General features: G+C 44.7%; 2 protein-coding genes and 1 pseudogene across 3 annotated transcripts; 2 read left to right on the forward strand and 1 right to left on the reverse strand.

Moving 5' to 3' along the window:
- Positions 1–16,656: 16,656 nt before the first annotated feature.
- Positions 16,657–21,711, reverse strand: LOC149355841 (uncharacterized; annotated as a pseudogene).
- A 446-nt stretch (positions 21,712–22,157) lies between these two features.
- On the forward strand, positions 22,158–22,975 carry LOC149355842 (protein dpy-30 homolog). The gene is made up of 4 exons (XM_089576204.1): positions 22,158–22,167; positions 22,442–22,530; positions 22,675–22,823; positions 22,882–22,975. Exons 1-4 carry the CDS (start codon positions 22,158–22,160, stop codon positions 22,973–22,975), a joined length of 342 nt encoding a protein of 113 aa, XP_089432330.1.
- A 2,073-nt stretch (positions 22,976–25,048) lies between these two features.
- Positions 25,049–25,868, forward strand: LOC149355843 (protein dpy-30 homolog). 2 transcript variants are annotated; one of them, XM_089577700.1, is made up of 4 exons: positions 25,049–25,058; positions 25,335–25,423; positions 25,544–25,716; positions 25,775–25,868. In XM_089577700.1, exons 1-4 carry the CDS (start codon positions 25,049–25,051, stop codon positions 25,866–25,868), a joined length of 366 nt encoding a protein of 121 aa, XP_089433826.1. The 2 variants fall into 2 exon arrangements, with proteins under 2 accessions (XP_089433826.1, XP_089433827.1); XM_089577701.1 differs by having other exon boundaries at positions 25,568–25,716.
- The last annotated feature ends 1,078 nt before the right edge of the window (positions 25,869–26,946 follow it).

Genomic DNA, 26,946 nt, shown 5'->3' on the forward strand with positions numbered 1-26,946 from the left:
TATCTGCATCTGGACCGCATCACGCTCGCGCTATATCACCCAGCAACGTCTATAGAAAGCGCTATTGCACATTTCGATGTACCTGGCTTCCAGAGGTCTTCGTCTCTCGCCAGAAAAGAGTGTTGCAATGGCGTTTACAAGAAAAACGATGACCCGATATCCGCTGCTCCTAGGCGGACGATCGCTACCATATGTACGATCTCAGCGATTCCTGGGTGTTGTAATTGACTATAATCTGTCATGGACACCTCAGATCAAAAAACTCCGCGAGAGGATCACTGCAGCATCGCAAGTGTTTAGGTTCATGGCGGGAACAAGGTGGGGTAGCAACTGCCGATCAATGCTTCTACTTGAAAAAGCCTACGTTGAAGGAACCTTGCGCTACTGTCTACCAGTGTTTCAAAGATTATCTACATCAAGCAATAAGTCTCTCGTTGCCGCACGGAACAACTGCCTGCGAATATGCCTTGGCCTCCCAAAGGGTTCTTCTGCATCAGGAACAGTAGCGGAGGCAGGATGTCTCCCACTAGAGGTGATTGCCGCCCAGGAAACTATGCGTACTCATCTCCGCCATGTTCTTCAAGGGAAGAAGCACTTCCTGCACCGTGTCCACCTAACTCACAGCAACTCTAGCTTTGGCCAGGCAGTGCAGCTCCTGCCCATCCCTACTATTAATCAGCCACAGAAACTACTACCTCTGGCCTTTCCTCCATGGACACTCTCTCCTCTAAAGGTGAAGAAGTTTGTTCCAGGTGTGAATGCAAAGAGCCGCATGCCACAGGCAGCGCTTCTGCAAACTACTCTCGCCTACTTAACGGAGGAATATAGGCAGCACACCCATATCTTCACCGATGGTTCAACTACTAAAGAAACCTCTTCATGTGGCCTTTATGTGCCCTCAACAGGCCATGCCCTTTCTTATCGGCTTCAGCGGAGGACATCCTCTACGACAGCTGAGCTTCACGGCATTAAGGAAGCTGTTTCTTACATCCTGCGCCGAACCGCCGACCGTTGGGTTATCTTCACCGATTCGAAAGCATCTCTCCAGATCCTGGCCAACCTGCTGAAGAAAACGAATCACCAGCCAGTTTCCCTGGACATCGGATATCTACATCATTTAGCTATTGCCGCAGGCCACTGCATAACATTTCAGTGGGTACCTGCTCACTGTGGCATTCAGGCTAATGAAAAGCAGATGAAGCGGCCCGTAAGGGCCATCAACATCGGAGATACATTAGAACTTTTTTTACGAAATCTGATGCGTCCCAGGTGGCCAAAAGTTTTGCTTCCGAAGAAATGTATCGGCTTTGGAGTTTGCCGACATATCAGTACCAATTTCTTCACTCAATCGACCCACATCTTAGATCAAGACTCTCACCCAGAATTCCTCGACATCTGGAAACACTTTATCATCGACTTCGTCTTAATGCTGCATATACAAACGGCTTACGATACCGTTTTAGACAAATGGACAGTCCGTACTGTGACAACTGTGCCGCGATAGAAACTGTGGAGCATATGTTGCTTGAGTGCTCTGCATATGCTAACGAGCGTGCGTACTATGAACATTGCATGCAGAAGCTCTGCTCAGTGCCCCTTACAATGGACAAAGTTTTAGGTCCCTTAGCCTGCCTTAGGCAACAGAGACTTGCAATGACTTTTCTATTCACATATTTAAAAGACATTGGACATCTCGATAAGCTTTAAATTCACTTGCACGTCACCTTCATGCATTCTTCATGCAGTGAACTTCGTCAGCCCATTCGACGGACTATGCACTCCATCACTCCATAGGTTACATCAACACTCGCCATTGCATCCTTAGTACCCATTTCATGGCCGCATTTTATCTTCGTTTTTTTTTTACCTCTTCCACTCTGCTCTCCTGTCTTTATCTCCCAAATTCCCCTCCCTACGCAGAGTAGCATGCCAGCGATCTTTAAACGCCGGCTAAATTCTCTGCTCTTCATTAAAGAGTCTCTCTCTCTCTCTCTCTCTCTCTAAGATCGAATTTCAACTTGTTTAACGAAGAAGGATGTAGCAAAACAGCTTTCTCTTAATTTGTGGTTTCGGTTTTTACGCCGCCACCGCCGAGGAAAAATGGCCGTGCGGCGCTGCCGATGAATATCCGCCGTTGCCGCCGACTAAAAACGACCACCACGCCGCCGCCGGTCGAAACCGGCACGGCGCACACTTCTACTCATGGCGTAAGGCTGAACGGAGGAAGACGATCCTCATGCCACGTGATTTGTAATGACGTCATTTCAAAATGGCGTTTGTTTTGGTACATTTCTGGGTACTTTTTGTTGCAAAATTAGGTAAAAATGGCGTCGAAAATTTCAAAACGTCCCTAGGCATAGTTTCTAGGTCGCTGGCGTCGCCACGGTTGCCACGCTGACCATCGTTGTCATCGCCATGGTGGTTTGTTGACATGGCTGCGATGGCTGTTAAGCGCGCGGTGCACTGGCGTGCGGAGTAAGTGCTGGCGTGAAAGGCATCAAACGTTAGTGCAGTGGCGAGTGATATTGACCGCGCTAACGTCCGGACTTGTGCCCCAGTGCCCTAGTGTTGTCTTTATTAAGTAAGCTTGCAGTGCAACCTGTTGCAGCTAGTGGTATGATATCGGAAGCCCCTAATGACATTTTGCAAGGCGGTGCTTGACTGCATTTGAGGTCAGTTCAGTTCTCTTCAGCAGCCTTTTGGTATTTATTTATTAGTACCTCACAGGCCCCGAAGAGCATTAGGTGAGGGGGGCAAATCGAAAAAAAGGTATATACAGATGGAAAAAACCGTAATATCGGTACAAGAACGCGGTACAAGTCAAATACAAGAAAGGAACACGAAATTTATACAAAACGGAGAAAATAACATCAGACACGAAAATAGAGGGAAAAAAGGCGAAACACGAACATCAGAAAAAAAAAGCAACCAGGGGTAACAGAAGTGGTAAATGGGAAAACAACGTTAAGAACAAATGAAACTGTTTTATTTATTTATTGATTTATTGTATCTCGTGTTTGAAGCATTCGATGAGCGTCGAGAATTATGGTTTCCTTCTGTTGCGCGTAACTGATTCTGACCTGTGCGTACTGATAGGATGAGCTCGGATGCATAAAAAAGTTGGGTACTGCAAGCCATTTGGCAGTTGCGGTAAATACTGTGTTTCTGGAGTCCTGCATATGTGCCCACCGGCGACAAGCTATGCTAAAAAAAAGGCACCTGGATACGGAAGGAAGGCGGGCACGACGTACTACGCTAGCCTGTGAAAAGACTATACATCTTCTGTCTTACATGTTTAATATGCCTGCAGTGTTCACCCACCAACTAGCCAAGTTGTAATGGATTACTTGGCGTTGACACCCATGCTGCGCAAAGCGCACGGTAGGCCACAGCTGCTTTGCACGAAGCCGCAGCGTTCCCCACGGAGAGACTCCACGCAACCCGACGCATCGTGCCACATCAGCTATGATCCGTGCGCCGCTTTCTTCTCTGATAGGCGTTCAGCGAATTTCGTACTATGGTCACACACCGAACCTTTGAATATCTTAGAAAGCTACTTTTCTTTTATTTATTTCATGAAGTGTATTTATACTCATTAAGCATAACGTGTGGTTCTTAGTCCATTTCTTGTAACGTTCAGCATTGTAATAAAGCAAGACAAGACCGAAACTTGTTTTACTTGCTCTGTCATTCCTGTAGCGCTTTGTGATGAAGTGGGAGGCTTGACTTAGGCTTTCAGCATCTGCATGGCCAGTGTGGCCTTTGGGTTTGTTTATAAACGATGTTGGGTTATTGCATGGGCAGTAAAACATAACACAAAGAAACGTAAACACTCCGGATGGTCAGTCTCTTGTTTTCTGTGTGTTACATTTTCTGAGCTTCAATTTCTAGATGCCATAAATGCATTCCAAATTTCACAGCTGTTTTTTCTGCTGCTGCGGTTAGTAACAGCGCAGACTGATGGGCAAGTTGGTATGACACAATAAGGCTAAAACACCACACCTGCATAAGGAAGATGCTGTGCCTTGTCTCATCTTCCTTCATCCTTGTGCGGGTGGGTTGTTTTAGCATTATTAGTAAAAGTATGCTGTACAGGGGTGTTGCATGCCATGCATGCTGTAATGTGCTGCTTGAACTTTGTGGTAGCATTTGCAGGCAGAAGGGTTTCTTTTTGACATTAGCACTGTGTAAGTGAATATTATTTGTGCGCGTACGTGAATAGCATGCTGGCTTTGCCTTATGTAGGCCAGTGGATCATTACGAAGTGCATGAGGTGTCACATTAATTGCACGCCTGCTTCTACTGCATGTTGCCAGTTTTGAGGGGAAAATCTGTTTTGTATGGACTCGGCAGCGACTAGGCAAGCGACCCTTAACTGCAAATGAGCTTGCTCCTTAGATGGCAGCTCTATGTGGCAATGGACACTCAAAAAAAAGAGTAGCCATGATCTTTTTATATAAAGTGAAGAACCAGCATAAACCAAACATCAACACACCATGCATGTGACATGCTTCTCTGCATACGGTGAAGAGCTTAAAAATCCATGAAATATAACTATGGCTTGTCTATTTATGTTCAATATATTTGATCATTCCTTGTACAGGGAAGCATTTTGACAATTTTTTCTATGGTTTACTGCAAACATCTAAAGTGGTGTGGGATTTCAGTAAGGAAACATTAACAGTTGGCCACATAAGTTTGAAGTTTTCAACCTAGAAGGTCTGAAAATGCTGCGTGCCTTTTCTTTCTAGCCGCATTCATATTTTAATTCTTCGCTTGTCATGCTGCTGAATGGATGGGTCTGCTCGTTCCTGAATTACTCTTTTTGTAATGTGCACAGTCAGAACATCTGTATATCACGAGTATGAGGCAACATGGTTAAAAGCACAATGCGTAAAGTGTTTTTGATGGTTGGCCGCTCAGTTCGCTGATATGTTTAAGTGCTTTTTATAATGTCAAGACCGAGTAGGTATTAAAGAATTAGAGACAACAAAATTTTAGTTGTTTCTTTGGGTTAGAATGATGCGCAATACTTTAGAAAGATTGGATAGCTGCATGGATCGCGACAACAAGAGGCAATATATTTATATTTTCTTTTTTCTCTCGCATTGCTTTAGCTTGAACAACGGAACGACTGCGATGTCAGGGATGCGTTCAGGTCATGTGAGGCATGCAAAGACTGCAGTATTGTTGCAGCTTTTTTCATTGTTATTTACATCAGCTCGTACACAAACCTGCCTGAGAGTTGGAATCACATAAAATGAACAAGCAACGATGATATCTGTCTTGGCATGCCTCATGTGACCTGAACGCGTATCTGACATCACAGCAGTCGTTCGACTGCTAAAAACCAAAACCAGACTATACGAGAAAAAATTACATTATAAATTATTCAGCTGGCATAGTTGAATTGCACATGGAGGCTTGTGTACAGCATTGTCTAGTGCATCACTGTAAAGAGATATGTGCATTCAAAAATTTGGTTTGTGTACTCCATTAAAGAGAGGAGCCCATGACATATTTGTGGCAGACCTTTGAGTTCATCATTCTTTTATGAGAGTTGTGAAGCTTGTTCACTGGAGTGTAGCATATTAGGAGTCAGAGTTGTTACTGGAGTACTCCGACCTCATGTTGATTAAAATAGAAGAAAACAAGTTCAGTCCACAAGGAATGAGGTGTTCCTTTCAGAAGCAGAGCTACTGCGAAGAATGTTCTGTACAGAGAATGGCCGTCCGTTTTATTTGTAACCGCTACAGACGAACATATAGCGTAACACAGATGATTAATCTCTTGAATCTTCAGACCCTCCAATCCAGACGCACAGAATACAGGCTTAAGTTCCTGTACCTCCTGTACAATAATAAGACAAAAAAAATTACCGACGATTACGTTACTTCCTAATGCGAAATTTGAGCGCAGCAAATAAGCTGTTTCACCTTTTCGATAGATTGAGGCAAAGAAATCGAGCAACACATGTATGCGCTATCACAGAATTTTTTTTTTATTTTTCACACGTATTCCTTTAACAACCAGGTCTAGCCGTGGGAAGGTGGTCACGTATTCGTCGACGTGCCGGGGCCTACGTGAAATAACCGGCGCGTCGGCAACTGAAGAGCACCCTATCCGCCACACAAGAACAGGGGGGGGGGGGACCCTTTCCTCCTCTTTCTGCATGGCGGCGACGGTGTTCTATGCAGTCACGTTATCTTGACTCTCTAGCGGCGTCAGCGGCATCCAGCGGTATCAGTCGGTCGCTGCTATCTTTCTGCATGGCGGCGACGGTGTTATCTTGACGTTATCTTGACTCTCTAGCGGCGTCAGCGGCATCCAGCGGTATCAGTCGGTCGCTGCTAGCGCTGGGGGGATGAAAGGGGGGCGGAGCTGGTTACGAGGCCGACGACGACGACGACGCGAAACCCAGGAACGGACGCCAAAGAGCTGCGCTCTAAAATAAACAAGACTCTCTACCTTACCCCTGCACCTCGAGCTAACACACGGTTTAACTACGGGAAAATCTTAAAAGAATACCAGGCTTGCATCGATTCATTTAAATATTCCTATTTTCCTACGACTGTGGCCGACTGGAATAAGCTGCCTCAGAATGTTGTCGATTCTCCTGACGAAGTGGAATTCATTGCTGCTTTGAAAAGTTTGAATGTTGACTTTTTTCTTTGACTTCATTTTGTATTTTTGGTATTATTCATGTGTTTCCCACTCCTGCTTGGACTCCAGAAGGAGTCTGCAGTATTCCTAAATAAATAATAAATGAATAAAATAAAAGACAATCATCAGCGCTTTGCTACATTTCAGTTTATTACTCTCTTGAAGACCTAGTAACGGGTATTACAGAAATTATAAGAGTTACAGGCGCGGACTAAAGTAACAGGAGTACGCAACTGTCTTCGAACATTCTTCATGCGTCAGCTAATTAAAATTTCCAGCAGTGGTGCGCGCATGCTGGTACCGGAGGTTGGTGCGCTTTATTGTAGACAAACAACGCTTCTTCATTACCAATGAATAAAGCGTGATTGCACTTCGAACGCAATGGCGTGCTCCGTTTACTTATGGCCGCGCCTGTACGTTGCAGAAATAATTGGTACCTGCATATTAGCACGATGTCTTTCGGGTCAGCAGCCAAGCACCATAACCTCTGAGCACCGCGGCGGCCAGTGATCTTCTATTACTGGCCCTGGGTGCGGTGGATTCATGGTTTTGCAGTAGAAATGGTATTGGTGTATGCCTGCTGTGCATACATTGGCTGAATTTTTTTGTTCAAAGTACTGAAAAATTTCTGACTTAGAATCCGCAATTCATACTGTGGCAGTCGTTGCACTTGTATGACACCTTGATAAACTGGCCAAAAATTATAAGCTCAAGTGCGTAGCAAACCAAGAGCAGTGGAAGCCAAGAAGGGCATGGTGCAATTATAGTAATATAGATGGAGTCGGGAAGTTGTCTTTTGTTAATTTTTTTATTGTAGATATTGTACACGTAGACGATACCTAGGCAACAGTGAGACATAAAGCAGAGACCTGGACTTTTGGTTACTTATAATGTGGCCAGCCATCGCCTCGCCGCGGTGGCTGAGTGGTAAGGGTGCCCGACTGCTGATTCTAACGACATGGGTTCGATCCCAGTTGCAAGAGCCACCTACAATGGCAGCGAAATGCTAGGCGCCTTTGTACAGAGTGACATCAGTGCTTGATAAAAAGCCCCATGTGGTCAAAATTAATCCGTATCGCTGCACTATGGCGTTCCTCCTAACCCATGTTGCCTTCGGACGTTATACCCCGTATTCTATACCATACCATAACTTGACCTGTTCTGCGTGCTTGACCATTTAAGCTGCAGTAATTTCTGAGCACTCTTGAGTTTTCATGAGCATTTGTATGTGCAAATGCACAATATGTGGTGTTGACGGGGTGCATATCGACAATTTTTCCCTTCCACACCCTGATTCCGCAATGTCTGCATGACAGCTGAGGTTTCCACTGAGTCAAATGCTTTCTCGTAATCAATGAAGGCTATATATAGGGGTTGGTTATATTCTGCGCACATCTCTATCACCTGATTGATAGTGTGAATGTGGTCTGTTGTCGTGTATTCTTTACGAAAGTCTGCCTGATCATTTGGTTGGCTGAAGTCCAAGGTTGTCCTGACTCTATTAGCGATTACCTTAGGCAATACCTTGTAGGCAACGGACAGTGTGTGAAAATATTGGAAGATATTTATAACGATTGCACAGCTACTATAGTTCTCCATAAAGTCAGCAATAAAATTCCAATACGGAAAGGTGTCCGGCAGCGAGACACGATCTCGCCAATGCTCTTCACTGCCTGCTTACAGGAGGTATTCCGGGGCCTGAATTGGGAAGAGTTTGGGATAAGAGCTATTGGAGAAGACCTGAGTAATTTGCGATTCGCTGATGACATTGCCTTGCTAAGCCACTCAGGACAAGAACTACAAAGCATGATCAATGAGTTATACAGGCAGAGCAGAACGGTGGGGCTAAAAATTAACATGCAGAAAACCAAAGTAATGTTCAACAGCCTAGCAAGGGAACAGCAGTTCGCAATTGGTGGCGAGGTGCTGGAAGTAGTAAGAGAACATGTCTACTTAGGGCAGGTAGTGACCGCAGATCCGGATCATGAGAGGGAAATAACTAGAAGAATAAGAATAGGGTGGAGCGCGTATGCCAGGTTCTCTCAGATGATGAATGGTAGTTTACCAATATCCCACAAGACAAAAGTATAGAACAGCTGTATCTTACCGGTACTCACCTATGGGGCAGAAACGTGGAGGCTAACAAATATGGTTCAGCTTAAGTTAAGCACAACGCAGCGAAATATGGAAAGGAAAATGGTAGGTGTAACGTTAAGAGATCGGAAGAGGGCGGAGTGAGTGAGGGAACAAACGCGGGTTAATGACATCCTAGTTGAAATCAAGAGGAAGAAATGGGCTTGGGCAGGGCATGTAAAACCGCTGGTCCTTAAGGGTAACGGAGTGGATTCCAAGAGAAGGCAAACGTAGCAGGGGACGGCAGAAAGTTAGGTGGGCGGATGAGATTAAGAAGTTTGCAGGGATACATTGGCCGCAACTGGCAAACGACAGGGTTAATTGGAGAGACATGGGAGAGTCCTTTGCCCTGCAGTGGGTGTAGTCAGGCTGATGATGATGATAATGACGATGATGATGATGATGATGATGACGACAATTACATATTCTTTTGAAACACAGCGCTGGCAGACAACAGACGAGAAAGAATACACACAGAACAGCGCATTGTGTGTTTAACTCAGATAAGAGAATCTGAGTTTTACAGGTCCACCCAGCGCCTCCCCCCCGTCGCAGCCCCTTCAATACCTTTGTTCATTACACAGCCCCCCGGATATAAGTTTTTCCACTATTGCAGCTTAACGAATCAAGATTCACCTTCCTCCCCTTCTTGACACGCATCCCCTCTCACACCACCTTCCTTCCCTCATCCGGGGCCTTCCTCCTCGGAGCGAATGCCCTATTTAATCCCTGCCAATGATGAACGCTTTGCCCAGACGAAGACAAGTCCCCTTGCCGAAACGTTGGCTCAAGCAACCTGAGGTTTTCCCCTCCCTTGTTCATTTTGTGATCGCCAAGGACCATCTGCCACACCCTCTCTCTACCATAACCTGTCCAGGTAGACTGCCACAAGTCAATAAAAATCTCGATATAGACAACCAGAATTTTCAGTTAGGTAGACATTTTATTTGCGACATTCTTAATCAAGCTGGCAGGTTATCACTAGCCTGATATGAATGTGATGTGCAGGATGAAACGGATGCCATGTCTGGATACTGGAGTAAATGTGATTTGATGAACCTTGGGAGCATTCCTCTTAACATGACGCCAGGCAGTCTTGCGGCCACATAATACGGCTAACAGTGCTTCACTCTGTAACCTGTAATACCACAGTTACTTGCATAACGAATGCAGTTTTTTGGGAAAAAAATCAAATCGTAATTTTGGTGCACTTATTACATGGTGTAAAATTTGGTGTGGTGATTTGGACTTTCCCCAGATTTTGATGACAGATGTAGGGAAGGCATTTATTGTGCAAATTCATTCATTATTTAAGTAAATATGGTGTACGAAAACCTGGAATAGAAACAGAAATAAGCATCAGCAGGATTGAAACAAATTCCTAACAACTTTGCCATAGCACCGTACCCATGACTGCCAAGCCACATTTCAGCCCCTAGCTTTTCACTCTACACTGTCCTTAATCTGTTCATTCCCAATGGGCCAGACTTCAGGTCGTATGGCACTCAGGTATCCGTATCTGCCTATCTGGACATGCCACGTTTTCTGCTACACAGCTTTTTAAACACTTATATCCACAGTGTCAGTCTTCTCAGAAGCATGAAACTTTGTTACGATTAGTTTTATGACACACCCAACACATTAACAGGCATTCTAGCCAAATTATAATTTCGTTGCAGTTGGCCTTTGAAGCATTTTTCATCAATGAGTAAAAAGGAAATGACATTAACTGGGCAATATATGTTTTACCTAAGCTGCCTTCTCGACAAATAGGGGCATTTTAGAATTTGTAGCCAACAAAGTTGGCACAATGTTCTCATCAACAACAGAAGGCTCATTGCTTCGAAGGCTGAAAAGAGGCACTGTGTAAGAGCCGAGCAAATTCATTTATTAAGTGCTTTATTATGTCAGAGGAGGCTATTCACGCCTGTTTCTACCATGGCAATATAAGTTCGTGTCACACATTGCACCAGCAATGTTCTGAAAAATGAGTAATACTGTTTTTGTATTGCATCAGTATTCTCTTCGCAAAATAAGATGAATAGTAGTTTTGCGCTGCATAGTATTTAGCTTTCAGTGTGCAATATGAGAGCTACGGCTTAACCTTTTGCCAAGAATACTTTTTCTCATATGCGTTGTAGAACTGTGGAACCACATTATGTCAACTGTCCTTAAAAGGGCGCTGCACAGGACAGTACGACGCGACTAAGAAGTATGCAGCAAGGAGTGCCACTTGATACTAATTTTATTGAAGTGCGCATGCCTTTCTGAGTGTACCACATGACGACAAAAATGAAATCGAGCAGGGATGACGAAGAAATAAAATGACAGCGAATGCAGGGTAGGTAGGAACAAGCAAATCAGTGCACTAATTTCCCAAAGATGAAAAATGTTTGCCAATTGTCAGAAGTTTTCTGTTGAGCAGTGGCAGAGAAGGCCTACTCACACAAGCAGATTCTCAGTAGGGAATGAGAGCCTGAAATATCTCCATTTCTTAATTGTGAGGTTTAGCATTCCGGAGCGACACATGGGCTAAAAGGGACACCATAATGAAGGTCTCTCGATTCATTTACACCACCTGGGGCTCTTTAATGCGCACTGACTTTGCACGGCGCACGGCCATTTTTGTATTTTGCCTCCACTGAAATATGGCTGTCACGGCTGGATCAAACCCACAACCTTTAGGTAAGCAGCCTAAGGACGCCAGAGCCACTGAGGTTCTGTAGCGGGATGAATTCTCTTTTCCTAGGAGGAAAGTTTAGGGAAAAAGGAATGACTAGAAAAGAAATACATGAGGCCAGTAGTGCCCTCAATGGTGCTGCTTGATATGGGATATGATGGCGCACCTTTCTCATGACCATGCGGGCTTCAAGAAAATTAGCAAATGGCACTCCTCTAACCTGCTGTGTCTTGAGCTTGCTATACTAAAGCACTTTGTCAAAATAGCTCGCCAACTAGCTCATGACATAATCCTAATCCCTCACCTGAAATGTGCCATCTTCAGCTGGCAGGGTTTACAAACGGCCAGCACATTCAGATAATACTTTCTAGATTCATTATTTTTGCCTGATCAAATCTGCAAAAGTACAAACGGGTACACAAGCAAGGCAAGCACACAAAACTTGTGAAAAAGCTCTATTTTCTCTATTCAAGGACAAGCGAGCACCTGTCCCTGTGACCAGTGTAGTTCAGCCTAAAATTTGCAAGGCTATTGCAGTGTAAAAGTTTAGTTCTTTACGTAAAGTTCTGAACTCCACTCTGCTCTGCACACAAAGATACAGCAAGCTTCCTACAATGCAAGCTTTACAAGGAATATGTATTGCTGAACTGTATCAACAATTCCTAGTATTAGAATGGTTAGTGGAGGTGCTGGCTTTCCTCAACCTCAATCCAGATGTTACCATGGCTCAAGACAGCAGCCTGCAAACCCATAGCATTAATTGGAGTTGTACTGAGGATCATTGATGTTGCCACTACTTGCACAATAAGGTAGGCTCACTAGAATTCCGGGCACCATGGCTCTCGGGTAGCAACAGCCGTCACCTGACTGCACTTTATACAAAGTGCCCACTTTGGCCTGCTGCAGTAGAATTTTATCCGTCCAAAAGCTATCTGGCATTGCACACACCTTTTGCTTATGTAGTTTCAATACATGAGGATGAAAAATGAAAATGCAGTTAGGAAACAGGCAAACCCTTCAGTAAAATACCAGCAGTACATTCATATGCACTTAGGCTTATTCCTTAAGTTTGCCTGTGCCACAGCAACTGGTCCATCAAAACAAAGAGACAGCATTTGCTGCACTTTCCTCGGAAATTGTTGAGTGCAGTCAAGCTGCCAGAAATGAAAACATTTGCACAGATGTTTTGGGAACAGACATACATGTCCCTGGTGCTGCCTCAGTAACAGCATCTCTGCTGTCTGGGTCATCATCAGCAGCTCTTGAGCATGTCTCATGGACATTTTCACCCAAGTTTTTTTTTAAATCTTAGTTCCGTTCGTGCTGTCAGTCGTCATCAAAAGCTTGTGAGCATGTTTTATCGACGTTTTCAGCTAACACTTTCTTTTCTGTTCTGTGCTTTTTGATCTTGGGCAGAGATGTTGCATCAATCAGGAGCTTGACCAACAGTTTGGCTTTAGACCTAAAAAATCGACAGAGACAGCTTTGATTAAACAAAAAGAACTAATAGTTGAAGCCTTTAAGAAGAAATGCCTGGCCCTTGGCATTTATGTCGATTTTTCAAAAGCATTCCACTTGCTTAACCATAATCTGCTGCTGCAAAAACTGGAACACTACAGAATTAGGGGAGTCACTTTGTCTCTGCTCAAATCATACTTAGCTCATCGCAGACAAATGGTTTCTCATAATAACAAGTTATCTAGCCTTGAGCCACTTCTCTCTGGTGTTCCTCAGGGCAGCATAATGGGGTCCTTACTATTTCCTGTTTACATTAATGACATCTTTTCTACCCCTGCCGTTGACCTTGTGGGCTTTGCTGATGATATTATAGCACTGTTGTCGGGTAGCACATAAGCCGAATTATTTTCGCGAGCAAATAAGTTTCTGGAATATCTTCACGAGTGGTCAAGAAATAATCATTTAAAAGTTAACTCTGAAAAAACGAAGGCCGTCTTATACCAAACAAGAAACAAAACTGTTCACACCAATTTCACCCTATCATTAGGAGGCAAAACAATTGCAATCGTGAAAAACATAAAATGCTTAGGAGTTATCTTCTCAGAGTGTCTCACCTGGGACGAACAGGTCAATCATGTTCGGAAAAAACTGAATCGCTTCAACGGTCTTATTTGCCAACACAGGGACACACTTCCGTCTCGAGTAAAGGTCCTCATTTATCAAGCATTCTTTCTCCCATCACTGACTTACTGTCTCACAGTTTGGGGAACGATGACCCAGCACAACATATCCAAACTAATAACAGTACAAAAGCGGGCAATTAGACTCATAGCAAACGTATCGTGGCAGACCCACACACGTCCATACTTCATTAAATTTAGCATTCTAAAGAACACTTCTTTGTTTCCTTTCCGATTGCTATCAATGTACAAAACTGCAGTTTTTACTAACAATGAAACCACTCTCTCGCTTCTAAAAATGTCTCGCTATTCAACCGTCTGCGATACCCGCTCTCATTTTCCTTTGGTCACTGCCTCTTTGTCGGACCAAATACGGTATGCAATCTTTATCTTTTATTCTGTCAAAATACCTAAACATTTTAGAAAATAACAACATATCGCTAAAAGACATCACGGTAAAGAGCCTAAAACCATTTTGTATCTTTTTGAAGACGTTTAATTACAACTTGTTCTGAACTGTGACTAAAGCTGTAACACGTGTGAATTCTGCTTATGTTGTACATCTGGATGATGTGATGCTTTTGGTTTTTAGTATTTATGACCCTTTTTGTTGTGATTGTGATACTAATGTTGAAGTGCCACTGTAAATATTCCATTCATGTTGATACTTTATTGTTTTCGAGTGCCTCCCTTGTAGCTGTCTTGTAAACTAACAACTGAGGCAATACGTTGTCTCAGCAGTGTGGGCGCAGGGTGCCTCTCAAGCTGCATTCAAGCAGCTTTTTTCCCTGCGTCCTCTCTCTCCCAGTGATACTTGTAGCACTAACAGCGACAAATAAATAAACTTCAAACTTCAATGCTTATTTTGAAAGTTCTGGCTAACAGAAAGGTGAGAGTTAAGTTTAATTCGTTTTAATTTGAGAGTTAAGTTTAATTCAAGATTGCATATATACACAACCGTAAGACTGTTTTCTTACTTCAGTATATTCTATACTTTATCTGAGCTTGCATTGAGAGCTGGCTATATACTTTATGCCAGCTGCACCTTTGACAGTGTTGGAGGTGCCTCTCATGCTCTTGAACACGCACACCATCCAAACCACCGCCACATGGCTGTACACCGTGTTACGCATCTATTTACACTACATGCCCACATACTTCACAACAGCACATGTGACAACAATGGAGATGTCTCTCACACACCATCCAAGCTACTGCCACATGTCTGCACACAGTGTCACACATAACACCAGCCCACGTGACAAGGCTTAAGGCGCCTCTCTCTAACGCCAAGCCATCGATACATGTCTGCACTCTGTGTCACACATCTATTTACACTAAATGCACACATACTTACCAGCAGCACACGTGACAAGGTTGGAGGTGCCTCTCGCGCTGTAACGCACGCACCATCCAAGCCACTGCCACATGGCTGCACAGCACACCACGCATCTATGTACAGGTGCAAGCAGCATAAAAAGGAACCTGTGGCCAAGAACAGTTATTCCAATTTGCCAATTCAGTGTGTACTGCTTTTCCGTTTTGCATGGGAGACAACTTAAAGAGTGACATACTTCTGTTTTTTTAAGACAAGTTGAGGAAAGCACTGGCCTTCTTTGGGGCATGCTTGCGTGTTCCCATCCGTAATGGTTGCACCAGTACGTTACACGAGCAGCAGCACAGATAAAGTTAGAGATGCCCCTTATGTTATAACAGATGCACTATCTACAGCCTCCCTTATTTATGCTTGCTATTTACTGTTTTCAGTCAATGCACTCCATGAACTTATTGCTGAATAGGGATAAACTGCACATTTCTCAGCTTTGATCAAAGTTCGATGTGCAAGGAAGCATTATTTTACTTTATAGTAACCGTGGTCATTTCCAGTATGAATAATCAGGACTTCTTTGTCCAGTTCATGAGAGAGAAGCTGCTGTTTTACTGTTTCCTGCTGCAGCAAAGTGGGAGGACGACCCAATGCAGGCTTGATTTTGCCAAGTTTCGGTGCTCCATACCGTGGCTGCTTTTCAACGTTCTTATTTGCAGGCACCAGCCGCGGTTTTTTTTTTCAGTGGGCTGTTTTGTGGTTGCAAGGCTATGCTTTGCAGCGAACTTTGTCAGGTCGTCGTCTATTAACTTTTGCTCCTCGGCAGTTTTCTCTGGAAGCTGGTTAATCAGCATTTGGAAAGTAGACCCAGCTTTCACTCACAGCCTTTCAGTTCTTTCTGCTGATATTTTTGGTGTAGAGCCTTGCTGAATGCTGTGCATAACATGTTGAGAACTGGCCATTATGGAGCCTGCATCATCAATCATAGCATAGCCGTGGCTTCCTTCTTAGGAAGGACAACTGGAGCAGCTGGCCTGGCTGCTCTGCAACTGGCACGCCTGTAGCTTCATTATAGCAACAGCATGCATTTGCTTGCACATGTGGCCATGCGATGCATGGTCAACACATCTGCATGTGTACATGTTGTGGCAAGCTAAATCCCCACTTTAAGCTTCTTAATAGGGCAGATTTGCGGTGGCCTGCTCCCCCTTTCACAAGTGCAAAAGCCCTGTTGTAAAGCTTTTCGGATGTGAAATTAAAAAGTACTTTGATTAATCTATCCAATCGCCCATTTACTTTGCCACCAAAGTGAGAGTTTTTCAGTGTCTTGTGCATTGATTCCAAGTGATTATTTGTTGTTAAACCAATGTGCTGCCGATAGCAGTAAGCCCACTGACATGCCCTCTTTGCGTGTGTTTTCTCAAAACATCTGATGAAGCCATCCAGCTCTTCCAGCTCCTTTGGAGAAAGGCGATTAAGCTGCCGCTCTTTTGGAGTGGATACCAAGAAATGCAGGGAGCAACTGTTGAAACTCCGTCTCATCTGTGCACTTCATCAGAGTGTGCAGCATGTCCCTTATTGTATTCCTGCAGTCCTTGTTTGTGACTGTATTCAGGCGTGTGCTCCAGCTGTGTAGCACATGACAGCTGCAAAGCAGTCGACTCTTCAAGGGACCCATCACCTGCTCCCATGCATTGCCATAAACAGCGGCATCATCAGACATAACTGCCTGACACAGTATTGTTTTTTTCTTTGATGGCCTCGGAAAACCTCACCATGGTGCCCATGTTCACCCTTTTTGAAATCAAGTATGCACATCGGATACCAGATCAGTCTTGAGAATCTTTCAGCAGGGTTGTCAGTTGGAATTTGTACTTATTTGTGCCATGGGTGGATTCAATGCAGTTTCGCTGCCCCAAATTTATGAAGAAACTGTCGTTGTGGGAACGTCATTAATGCTAGCTCAAAGTCACCATCATGTCTGTTGGGATCACCCTTCTTCGTGTAATACAACAGTGGTGACTCATTTTCCGCCCTCATTTCTTCGACCCATAATTCAACACTTAAAACCGTCTGGATCTCGCTGCTCTGTTTTGCCAATCTTATCTGCAAACTTCCCTGCAATGTTACGGGGGTCCTTAGTGGTCACAAGTCGCATCCGTGGGCTTGATCCACTTGTGCCTGCTCGGATGTTGTGCACAATGGTTCTTGGAGGCACTCCTTCTGCTAACCGACTTGAAAACTGTACAGAAAAAAACTGTTAACATCTCTGGTGCATCTGCCTACAGCCATGTAATAAAATGGCAAATACTTCTGGTCGGATTCCTTCATCTTCAGCTTTGTTCATTTTCACAGGTGACACAAAATTCATCAATTTTTTTTACACAAAATTCATCAACTTTCATTTCATTTTTCTGGCACTACAAATCACATGACAAAATGGTTGTTTCACAGCCGGATGGACTTTATATTTACGAGCTTAAGTGTTTAAACACGTACACTGCAATGCAAAACAGAGAAGTTATATACAGCGTGTTATAAATGCAGAATATAATAGCACTGAAAATGTGGACAAGAAAAGAATAAGGACATGCGCTTCTCATCCTGTCCCGTTTAATTCTGCATATTCAAAAAATGCACCGATTCACCTGACAGCAACCTTTAAAGGAGTAGGGACACCAAATTTTTGAACGCGATCTTTGTTTATTTGGACTTGTACACAAGACAATACTGTGCAGGAGTCACAATGTAGAATTCACTTACTCCAGGTGAATAATTTCTAAGTGAATATTTTTCTCAAGCTCTTTTGGTTTCAACACCTGAATGACTGCTGCTAAGTCAGAGACAACTGGAGGGCATGCCAGTCATGCGTAAACTGAAATGTAAATGCTGCCTGTTCATTTTTTTGTGATTTCAACTCTTGTGCAGGCTTGTATTTTATATTAGTGGTTTTTGAGGAAAGGAAATGGCGCAGTAAGTGCCTCGCTTTCTCCATGGACGCCTCAAACTGTGCCATGAGGGAAGGGAGGAGTGAAAGAAGCAAGAGAGAAAGAGGTGCTGTAGTGGAGAGCTCGGTAATGATTTCGACCGCCTGAAGATTATTGGGCACTGACATTGCGCAGCACATAGGCACCTCTTGCATTTTGCCTCCATCGAAACTCAGCTGCCGCAGCCGGGTTCTATCCCGGGTACTCCAGCTCAGTAGCTGAACACTCAAACCACTGAGCCATTCCTGCCAGCCTTACTGATGAAGTGCCAAAACAGTCAAATATTTCAAATTAATGAACGTTCACTGCAGTCGAACCTGTCTTATGCGAAAAAACATGCCCCTTATACAACCGTTAGACCGGTGGCGTTGCTTTTATCAGCAACAAAATGCCTACGCTTTTGCCAGGCAGCAAAAAAAAGAGGCTAGCATCGAGTGCAATTGTCATTCCATACACGTTTCATGGAGCTCAAGCCGACTTCTTACGGATAAAGTTCAATGTCAGCCGATTGAGCGACAGACCTAGGATAGTCAATGAAACCAGCAGAGAAAAAAAGAACACAAATTGGAGTAGTTCAGTGCAGGATGGCATTCCTAACTATGTTCAGTGTGAAAGACTAGACCCCTTCCACAAAGCACCTCTAAACTAAACGGCATGAAGTCCGTACAGACTGTGCTGCGCCTGCAATGTGCCATGGATCAATTGTTCCTCGCCCTTTTATGCGATCAAGTAGGCTCAAGTGAATTGCACTATAGCCAGATACAACTCGAGAATGAAGTGGCAGATGGCTCTCAAGGAACACCCTCCCGTCAGTGTGGTCAGCTGATTTTCATCAGTTAATCCAATTAAGCCACAACTAATCCCCTTTCATCTGCCACCCTCCTGCAATGCTGCCCCTTGGGATTAACCATGACATCATGAGAATTGGTTGACGCCATTACCTGGCAGGCTTCATTTGAGGGGCATTGGACGCTTGGTTCTTAAGCTGTGTCCCTACTACAACTTCTTCCGCCCCCTCGTTTTGTGGGACATACCTTTTCCCATTTTACAGTAGGCATTTTCGTGTCGTCCCACCTCTTTTGTGCCATAGATGCATTGCAGAAGAATGAATATTATTGAAATGATCACTCAAGTTCAATGAACACTATCTTCCCCCTAAAATACATTTCTATTGCACTTTCGTCTCCCATTTATGAAGGGTTGGCGGAGTGTAGCTTCTAAACATTTTCACATTCCGGTACAGTCAACACTGCGCGCACAAATACTTGGTACAAGAGGAGTGGCTAACCTGCAAGACCTCTGGCCTCATCCTGGGACAGCCTTTGGTGGCAGGCCTCATTGAAGTGTCCGTAGTGTTTCTTTTGAAACGCTACATATATCTTGCCGTCTTTCTCCGTGACCTCTAGAGTAGCAAAGCAATGTTTTATGATTTTGCAGCTTCCTTGCCCCTTTTCCTGCCTTTGGCGCTGTTCTATAGGAAGCTCTTCATGCGAGCCGGAGCGGTGGCAGTGCAGGTAGCGTTTAAAAACCCTTGATGCACATTCCTTCCTTCCTGTTGAAGCTATAAAATGACAGCAAGTGTTGCTTTCTTCTCCGTCTTTCCACGTGCAAAATTCTGAAACCGAAAGATTGTATACATAACTAAGCACTCCACATAGTATTAGTTAATTATGAGTGTGAAAGCACTATTTCGAACGGTAAGCCCCGAGCAAGATTTTACGATGTATGTGGGTTTGTGCCAAGAGCATAGCAACGGCGACATAGCAACCACAGCCTCACAGCAGCATTGTAACAAAGTTATGACACTATCCCAACATATGATGTTAAGTCCATGACCACTCATGACACACCATGACTAAAAAAGAAATGAACGAAAAAATTGAGGCATGAACACAGCTGTGCTTCATTTTGATAAAAACGTGTACACAGTGGTAGCACATGAATAACGCCATAAGGCATCATTAGAAAGCCAACAGTAAAGTAACAAGACGAGGCAATGTTCATTCAGTTCTGCTTTTGAACGTTTATAGAATTTCGGCCAAACTTCTCTGTCAATTTGTTGTGTATTACACTGCTTGCATTTTTTTTAAAGCAAGGCCAAATTCAAGTTTTCACTTTTTACATACACTAATGAAAAGTGCCTGTGCTATGGAGTGGGAACACATGCAATACTCTCGCGAAACTACTGGCGCTCTGCCTCTGTCAAGTGCGCATGACAATCACGGATTTAGCTGCAAATTTTTTAGCCTTTTGCCTGCAGTGCAGAACTGCGTTTCCCAGCTTTTTATTGTTAAAAATTTATAAGTCCTTTGCTTACTATTTTTTCCTGCTACTAGCGCATGGGGACCAATTTTTGTAGAAAATATTAAGCGCAGGTCAAGTGATTACACAGACTGTTACATGGAAGTATTCTAATTTTACTACCCTCTGCAAGAACTCATTCCTGCACAGCAGCCTTTCACATGGCCCTGTACTTGTACCACAAATTCTGGGCAGCGCTGTTGACTTCCGAAGGCAGAACGACGCTGGGCATTCATCCTACACGCTTCTGCGTGTTGCAATTGCGATGGCTTCAGCGCTGCCAAGCCAGCGCATACCGCGGCAATGTCGTGTGTCCTGTCTGCGCGTGCCTGCGTCACGTTGCAGTTTCGACGGAGATATGAAGTGCAGTTCTGTCAAGACATCCCAGGTGCATGCAACAAAGCATAAGCAAGCCCTGTAGCACCAAGTCTGCTGCATGGACGGGCCGCACGACCCGTTTCTTTCCTGCAGTGGCCACTCTAAAATATGAAAGAGTGTGAGCTGCTTGTCGCTTTGCTTATGGAGGAGCTAGGATACAAAAAAAATTCTGCAGATACACTTAAGACTACTAATCAGAGAGAATGCCAAACCATTAAAGTGCACAGTCATGCTATGTTGCATTATGACGGGTCATGAGTGCGAGGCATGACTACAGCTTTGTACAAACTCTGCACACCTCACATTACTAGTGAAGTGCTGAGTCATGCTACACTTCAGAATGATTTGACTACGTATGCTTTGTACAAACCACACACCTCACATTACAAATAAGTGCAAAATAACAAAGACAAGTCATGACTTTTAAAGGTTATAGTACGTTACGTTTCACATTTCACTCGAATACCCGCAAAGGCTACCTCTACAGATCTGATCAACTAAACTATGCCCATCGAAATCATTTCAGGGTCCCTTTAAAAAACGCGCATGTCATCGCGAAGTTTTTGTGCACAAAACCACGTGCAAGTTTCCCCAGGTGAGTGTAAGCCCGTAAATAAAAAAAAAATAACGCGCTTTGTATTAACAAAATTAAAATGCACTCTCAAAAGGTCAATAAACTGTAACTTTTAACTAAGCTATAACCAGCGTGCGACTGCCTCCCGCTTTGGCCCTTGGTTGCCTTGATCACCGAGTGCGTGCATGCAATTGTATCGACTTCGTTTCTTACCTTTATTAGAGTCGAAGGCTAGATTCTCCCCTTCTTCCTCGAAGTTGTGTTCTTGCACGTGGTGCCGCCGCAGGTCACGAAGGGTGGCAAAATACTTCGCACATAAGCCGCATGAGAACGGCCGTGCCGTACTACATGTGAGCGCTTCCTCGTCTTTTATACGTTGCAACGCTACTTCTCCGTGAATATTCCTGATGTGTTTTTTTTTTTAAATTACTAGTATTTGAGAACGCCTTGTCGCAAAACTTGCACCACTTCCGTTCGGAATTTTTGCCGGTGGCCGCTGAAGCAGCGCCGTCGCACGTGCTCGTCTCCATGCTCAAGGCAAAAGGAAAAGAGAAAAGGAGCGAGAAAAGAGATGTACCTTGGGATATGCGCACCAATCGCAACAAGGAACGCGGCGTGAGCAGGGATTTTCACGAATAGTTGAAATTTTCCCTGTCGGCTGAAGCTCAATGTTCCCCAAAAGTCACCACAGAGTGACGTAGCGTAGCGCAGTGACGTCTGTTCTCAGTTGGCCAATCGCAACGAGGATGATCTTCCTCTGATTACGCCCTCCGCCACACAAGGAGGAAAAAAGTTGTTTTTTTCCTCCATGCCTGTACAGGCTGCGGACTGCGGACGGAACGACTTGGTGGCTTCGGCTGTGTACGGCTACGCAGGCGCAAACCAATCAAGAGGACCCTTAGAAACCCAACCAAAGCCAAATCTAAGCGGAGGTTTCCGGTTTCGTGACGCTTATTCCGCTTCATAGTGGATCATCATGGCGCGAGGTAAGACGGCTCTTTCGCCTCGCATCTTTTTACAACCCATTTCCGTTCGATTTGGTTGCTATCCTGTGGGAGCTTGCAGCCCGGTACGCAAACGACCTGGCGTGTACGCGTTGTGCTGCACTTTGAAACGTCGAGCGACTAATAAATGGCAGAGTTAAAGACGGGCTTATTGTTAGTGTTACTGATTCGGGCATGCTCGTGAGAAGAAAAAAAAATTGTTTTGCGATGCCGTCAGCGCAGTAGTGTAATGAGATGTCCCATTTCTTTCTTGCAGATTACAACAGCGCGGTCAAGACCGAAGTGGAAGACGAGGTCCACGCTGCTGCCGACACGGTGGCCGCCGGCCCATCGGGAAACACTCAGGTGAAATTGCCCTGCACGCCATTGCAGACAGCGGTAGTCTTACGCCAATGGATTGCTGCTGGCGCACGCAGCGGTGTCGACTGCAGTGTGCTTACACGCGTCGTGCTTTATTTCTCGGAATGAAGTTTCTTTCTCTTCTTGCAGGCGAGCGCCGACAAGGAGAACATCGGCGCCAGCTTACCAAAGAAACCTAAAATGGACACCGACTTTCACTCCCTGCCGACGAGGCAGTACTTCGACCAGACTGTCGTCCCAATTCTCGTGCAAGCATTATTGACGCTTGACAAGGAACGGTGAGTACGCTGTTTTCCCAAGTTTGCTGTGTGGGTGATTACCATCTCATCGTTGCAGGCCTCCCAACCCGATCGAGTACTTGGCCGACTACCTGATGGGGAACAAGGCGCAGTTCGAGCACGGAACTCATTCCGTCGACGGACAGAACTGAGGAAAGAGACCGAGGGAGACTTGCATATTTTTTTAACATGTGTTCAAACACCACATCTGCTTCACCGTGTCCCCGCATTGTTCCTGCGTTTTGCCTGCACTGCTCGTTGCGTTCGCTGGCGAGTGTTTATGCACTGCAGTGCAGTGCACTGGCCATTAAAAGTCATAAGGCCGAGTGCTTCTGGAAATCCCTTGGAGACCTGGTGTTTCCCTGACCATGCAGTGAGCACATGTGAGCGAGTTATGGTTTTCTTGCAAACTGCATCACTGCTGTCAGTCTCGTTTCGCACACCCAGTTGATGTTCTCGCTCACCTTGAAGAGTTAGCGTTTTCCAAAAGCCTTGCAGAACAGCAAGAGAAATTGACATGTTGTCAAGAAATCAAGTAAGAAACAAGCGTGCACTGTCTGCATTTCAAAATTTTATTTTACTAGCTGTACAAGGTGCTGCTGCTCCTCGACGTCAGAGAACTGTAACGAACAAACAGCAGTCACCTGCAAAACGGCTTTTACAGTATGGTATTCGCATTCAGATTCTAGCATTTTTCAAAGGTGACCCACTAACTGTTTGCACCTGTGTCTACTGCATTTCAAAAGTTCCTGTAACGATCCCAGTTTAGCAATTGGACTCGGCCCTTTGGGCGTTCTGTCGGAACTGCCTGGAAGTTGCTGGAAACTAACATTCACTGCCACAACACAGAAGCGCATATTAAAATTTTGGCAATTAGTCAAAAGTCACTGTATGTAAAGGTTTATCTGGGCACTTAAACTAGACTCAGTCTCACAAGTTCCTTGCAGCACTATGGGATCTAGGGACCATGCCAGCAAATCAGGTGAGTGCATTAAACGTGTTCCTCTTGAGTCTCCGCGTATGCAGATCTGGTTGGAAAAGACTATAGTGTGGTTTGGTTTATTGGGGTTTAACGTCCCAAAGCAACTCAGGCTATGAGAGACGCCGTAGTGAAGGGCTCCGGAAATTTCGACCACCTGGGGTTCTTTAACGTGCACTGACATCGCACACTACACGCGCTTCTGAAATTTCGCCTTCATCGAAATTCGGCCGCCGCGGCCGGGATTGAACCCGCGTCTTTCCGGTCAGCAGCCGAGCGCCGTAACCACTGAGCCACCGCGGCGGGGCGCAAATTTATATTCTACTTCGTCATAACATATCTCAGCTTAAGAATACGTACACCTAATAGAAAAGTATTTTGATTCTTTTTTCTTCTGGGAACCTGCCGTTCTAAGAAAGTTACTTAAGCAAAGAGCGATTAATATTCAGAACATGTGATTTCATGCAGACGTTAACATTTGTGTCATAACATGTACCGATTGGTTCACAGCTTAAGTGCTGAATCACGCAATTAAACGTTAGTAACAGAAAGGTTATGGTTATTTTGTCCCTAAAGCAGATTGTATAAATACAATCTCAGCCAGGAGAAATGGAAGCTAGGTTAAGGCTTCGAGTGTGTCCCGTGCGTCGGTGCTGGCTTAGCAATGCAAGAGGAATTCACCGACTGCGCACTGGAAAATGTCATATAAGCTTTTTTATGACAAAATAAAACCAGCAAGGATCTGCACATTCCTGGAAAATAAATATATGACGCACTCAACATACGCGCATTGAGATATGTGCCCATTTGTTTTAGTGTCGGCTGAAAAATAATACAAATCATTTTTCATTTCTCTCGCTCTCAACACGTCTGTATGTGTGTCCTATTAGCCCCTAACATGAAAAGATCGAATTTCAATCTGCTTAACAAAGAAGTCTCTAGCAAAACAGCTTCCTCTTAATTTGTGGTTTCGGTTTTTACACTGCCGGCGCCGCCGCCGCCGAGGAAAAATGGCCGTGCGCTGCCGCCGATGGATATCTCCCGCCAAGAGGAAAAAAGTTTTTTTTTTCCTCCATGCCTCGTCTACAGGCTGCGGACTGCGGACGGAACGACTTGGTGGCTACGGCTGTCTACGGCTACGGAGGCGCAAACCAATCAAGAGGTCCCCTTAGAAATCCAAACGAAGCCAAATCTAAGCCGAGGTTTCCGGTTTCGTGACGCTTTTTCCGCTTTGTAGTGGATCATCATGGCAGAAGGTAAGATGGCTCTTTCGCCTCGCATCATTTAATATCACCCATTTCCTTTCGATTTGGCTACTATCCTGTGGGAGCTTACAGCCGGGTACGCAAATGACCTGGCGAGTACGCGTTGTGCTGCACTTTGAAACGTTGAGCGACGAATGAATGGCAGAGTTAAAGACGGGCTTATTGTTAGTGTTACTGGCTCGGGCATGCTCGTGAGAAGAAAAAAAAATTGTTTTGCGATGCCGTCAGCGCAGTAGTGTAATGAGATGTCCCATTTCTTTCTTCCAGATCAGAACAGCGTGGTCAAGACAGAAGTGGAAGACAAGGTCCACGCTGCTGCCGACACGGTTGCTACCGGCGCATCGGAAAACACTCAGGTGAAATTGCCCTGCACGCCATTGCAGACAGCGGTAGTCTTACGCCAATGGATTGCTGTTGGCGCACGCAGCAGTGTCGACTGCAGTGTGCTTACATGCGTCTTGCTTCATTTCTCGGAGAGCAGTTTCTTTCTTTTCTTGCAGGCAAGCGCCGACAAGCAGAACATCGGCGCCAGCTTAACAAAGAAATCTAAAATGGACACCGACTTTCACTCCCTGCCATTGAGGCAGTACTTAGACCAGGCTGTCGTCCCAATTCTCGTGCAGGCATTATTGACGCTTGACAAGGAACGGTGAGTACTCTGTTTTTCCAAGTTTGCTGTGTGGGTGATTACCGTCTCATCGTTGCAGACCTCCCAACCCGATCGAGTACTTGGCCGACTACCTGATGCGAAACAAGGCGCAGTTCGAGCACGGAAGTCATTCCGTTGACGGACAGAACTGAGGAGAGAGAGACCGAGGGAGGCTTGTATTTTTTTTAAGTCCTTATTTACATGTGTGGGAATACCACATCTGCTTCACCGTGTCTCCGCAGTTGTTCCAGCGTTTTGCCTGCACTGCCCGTTGCGTTGGCTGACGAGTGTTTATGCGCTGAAGTGCATTGCAATGGCCATTAACACTCATAAGGTCGAGTGCTTTCGGAAATCCCTTGGAGACCTGGTGTTTTTCTGACCATGCAGTGAGCACATGTGAGGGAGTTATGGTTTTCTTGCAAACTGCATCACTGCTGGCAGTCTCGTTTCGCACACCCAGTTGATTTTCTCACTCACCTTGAAGAGTTAGCGTTTTCCAAAAGGCTTACAGAACAGCAAGAGACATGTTGCATTGACAGCATTGACATGTTGTAAATAAAACAAGTTAGAAACACGGGCACTGTCTGCATTTGAAATTTTATTTTATTAGCTGTACAAGGTGTTGCTGCTCCTTGACGTCAGAGAACTGTAAAAGAAAAAACAGCAGTCACCTGAAAAACGGCTTTTACAGTATGGTATTCGCATTCAGCTTCTAGCATTTTTCAAAGGTGACCCAATAACTGTTTGCACCTGTGGCTAATGCATTTCAAAAGTTCTTGTAACGATCCCAGTTGAGCAATTGGACTTGGCCCTTTAGGCGTTCTGTCGGAACTGTCTGGAAGTGGCCTGAAAACCTGACACTACATAATGCTAAAAAGCAAAGAAGCTTCATAAATTGCCACGGTAGTAGTTACATCTGTCAGTTCTCTATTGCACAAAAAGTAGCTAAAAATTTTGTAGCTATCTGGCTTTTGAGCATATAACATTCACTGCCACAACACAGGGGTGCATATTAAAATTTTGGCAATTAGTCAAAAGTCGCTGTATGTGATGCTTGAAAGGTTTATCTGGGCATTTAAAGGTGCACTGAAGAGGATTCTGAACTTGTCTTTTTGCCGCGGAAACTCGATCTTCACGTTCCTAGCTTTCTTAGAAACTACGATTTATTGCCCTGTGTGGCCGATTTCCCTAATTAAATCGAATTAACGTCCGGCTCCCGCATTTTTTTTT

Source organism: Amblyomma mixtum, chromosome 3 (assembly GCF_055824585.1).
Source record: "Amblyomma mixtum isolate Tamu chromosome 3, ASM5582458v1, whole genome shotgun sequence".
Taxonomy (NCBI): Eukaryota; Metazoa; Arthropoda; class Arachnida; order Ixodida; family Ixodidae; genus Amblyomma; species Amblyomma mixtum.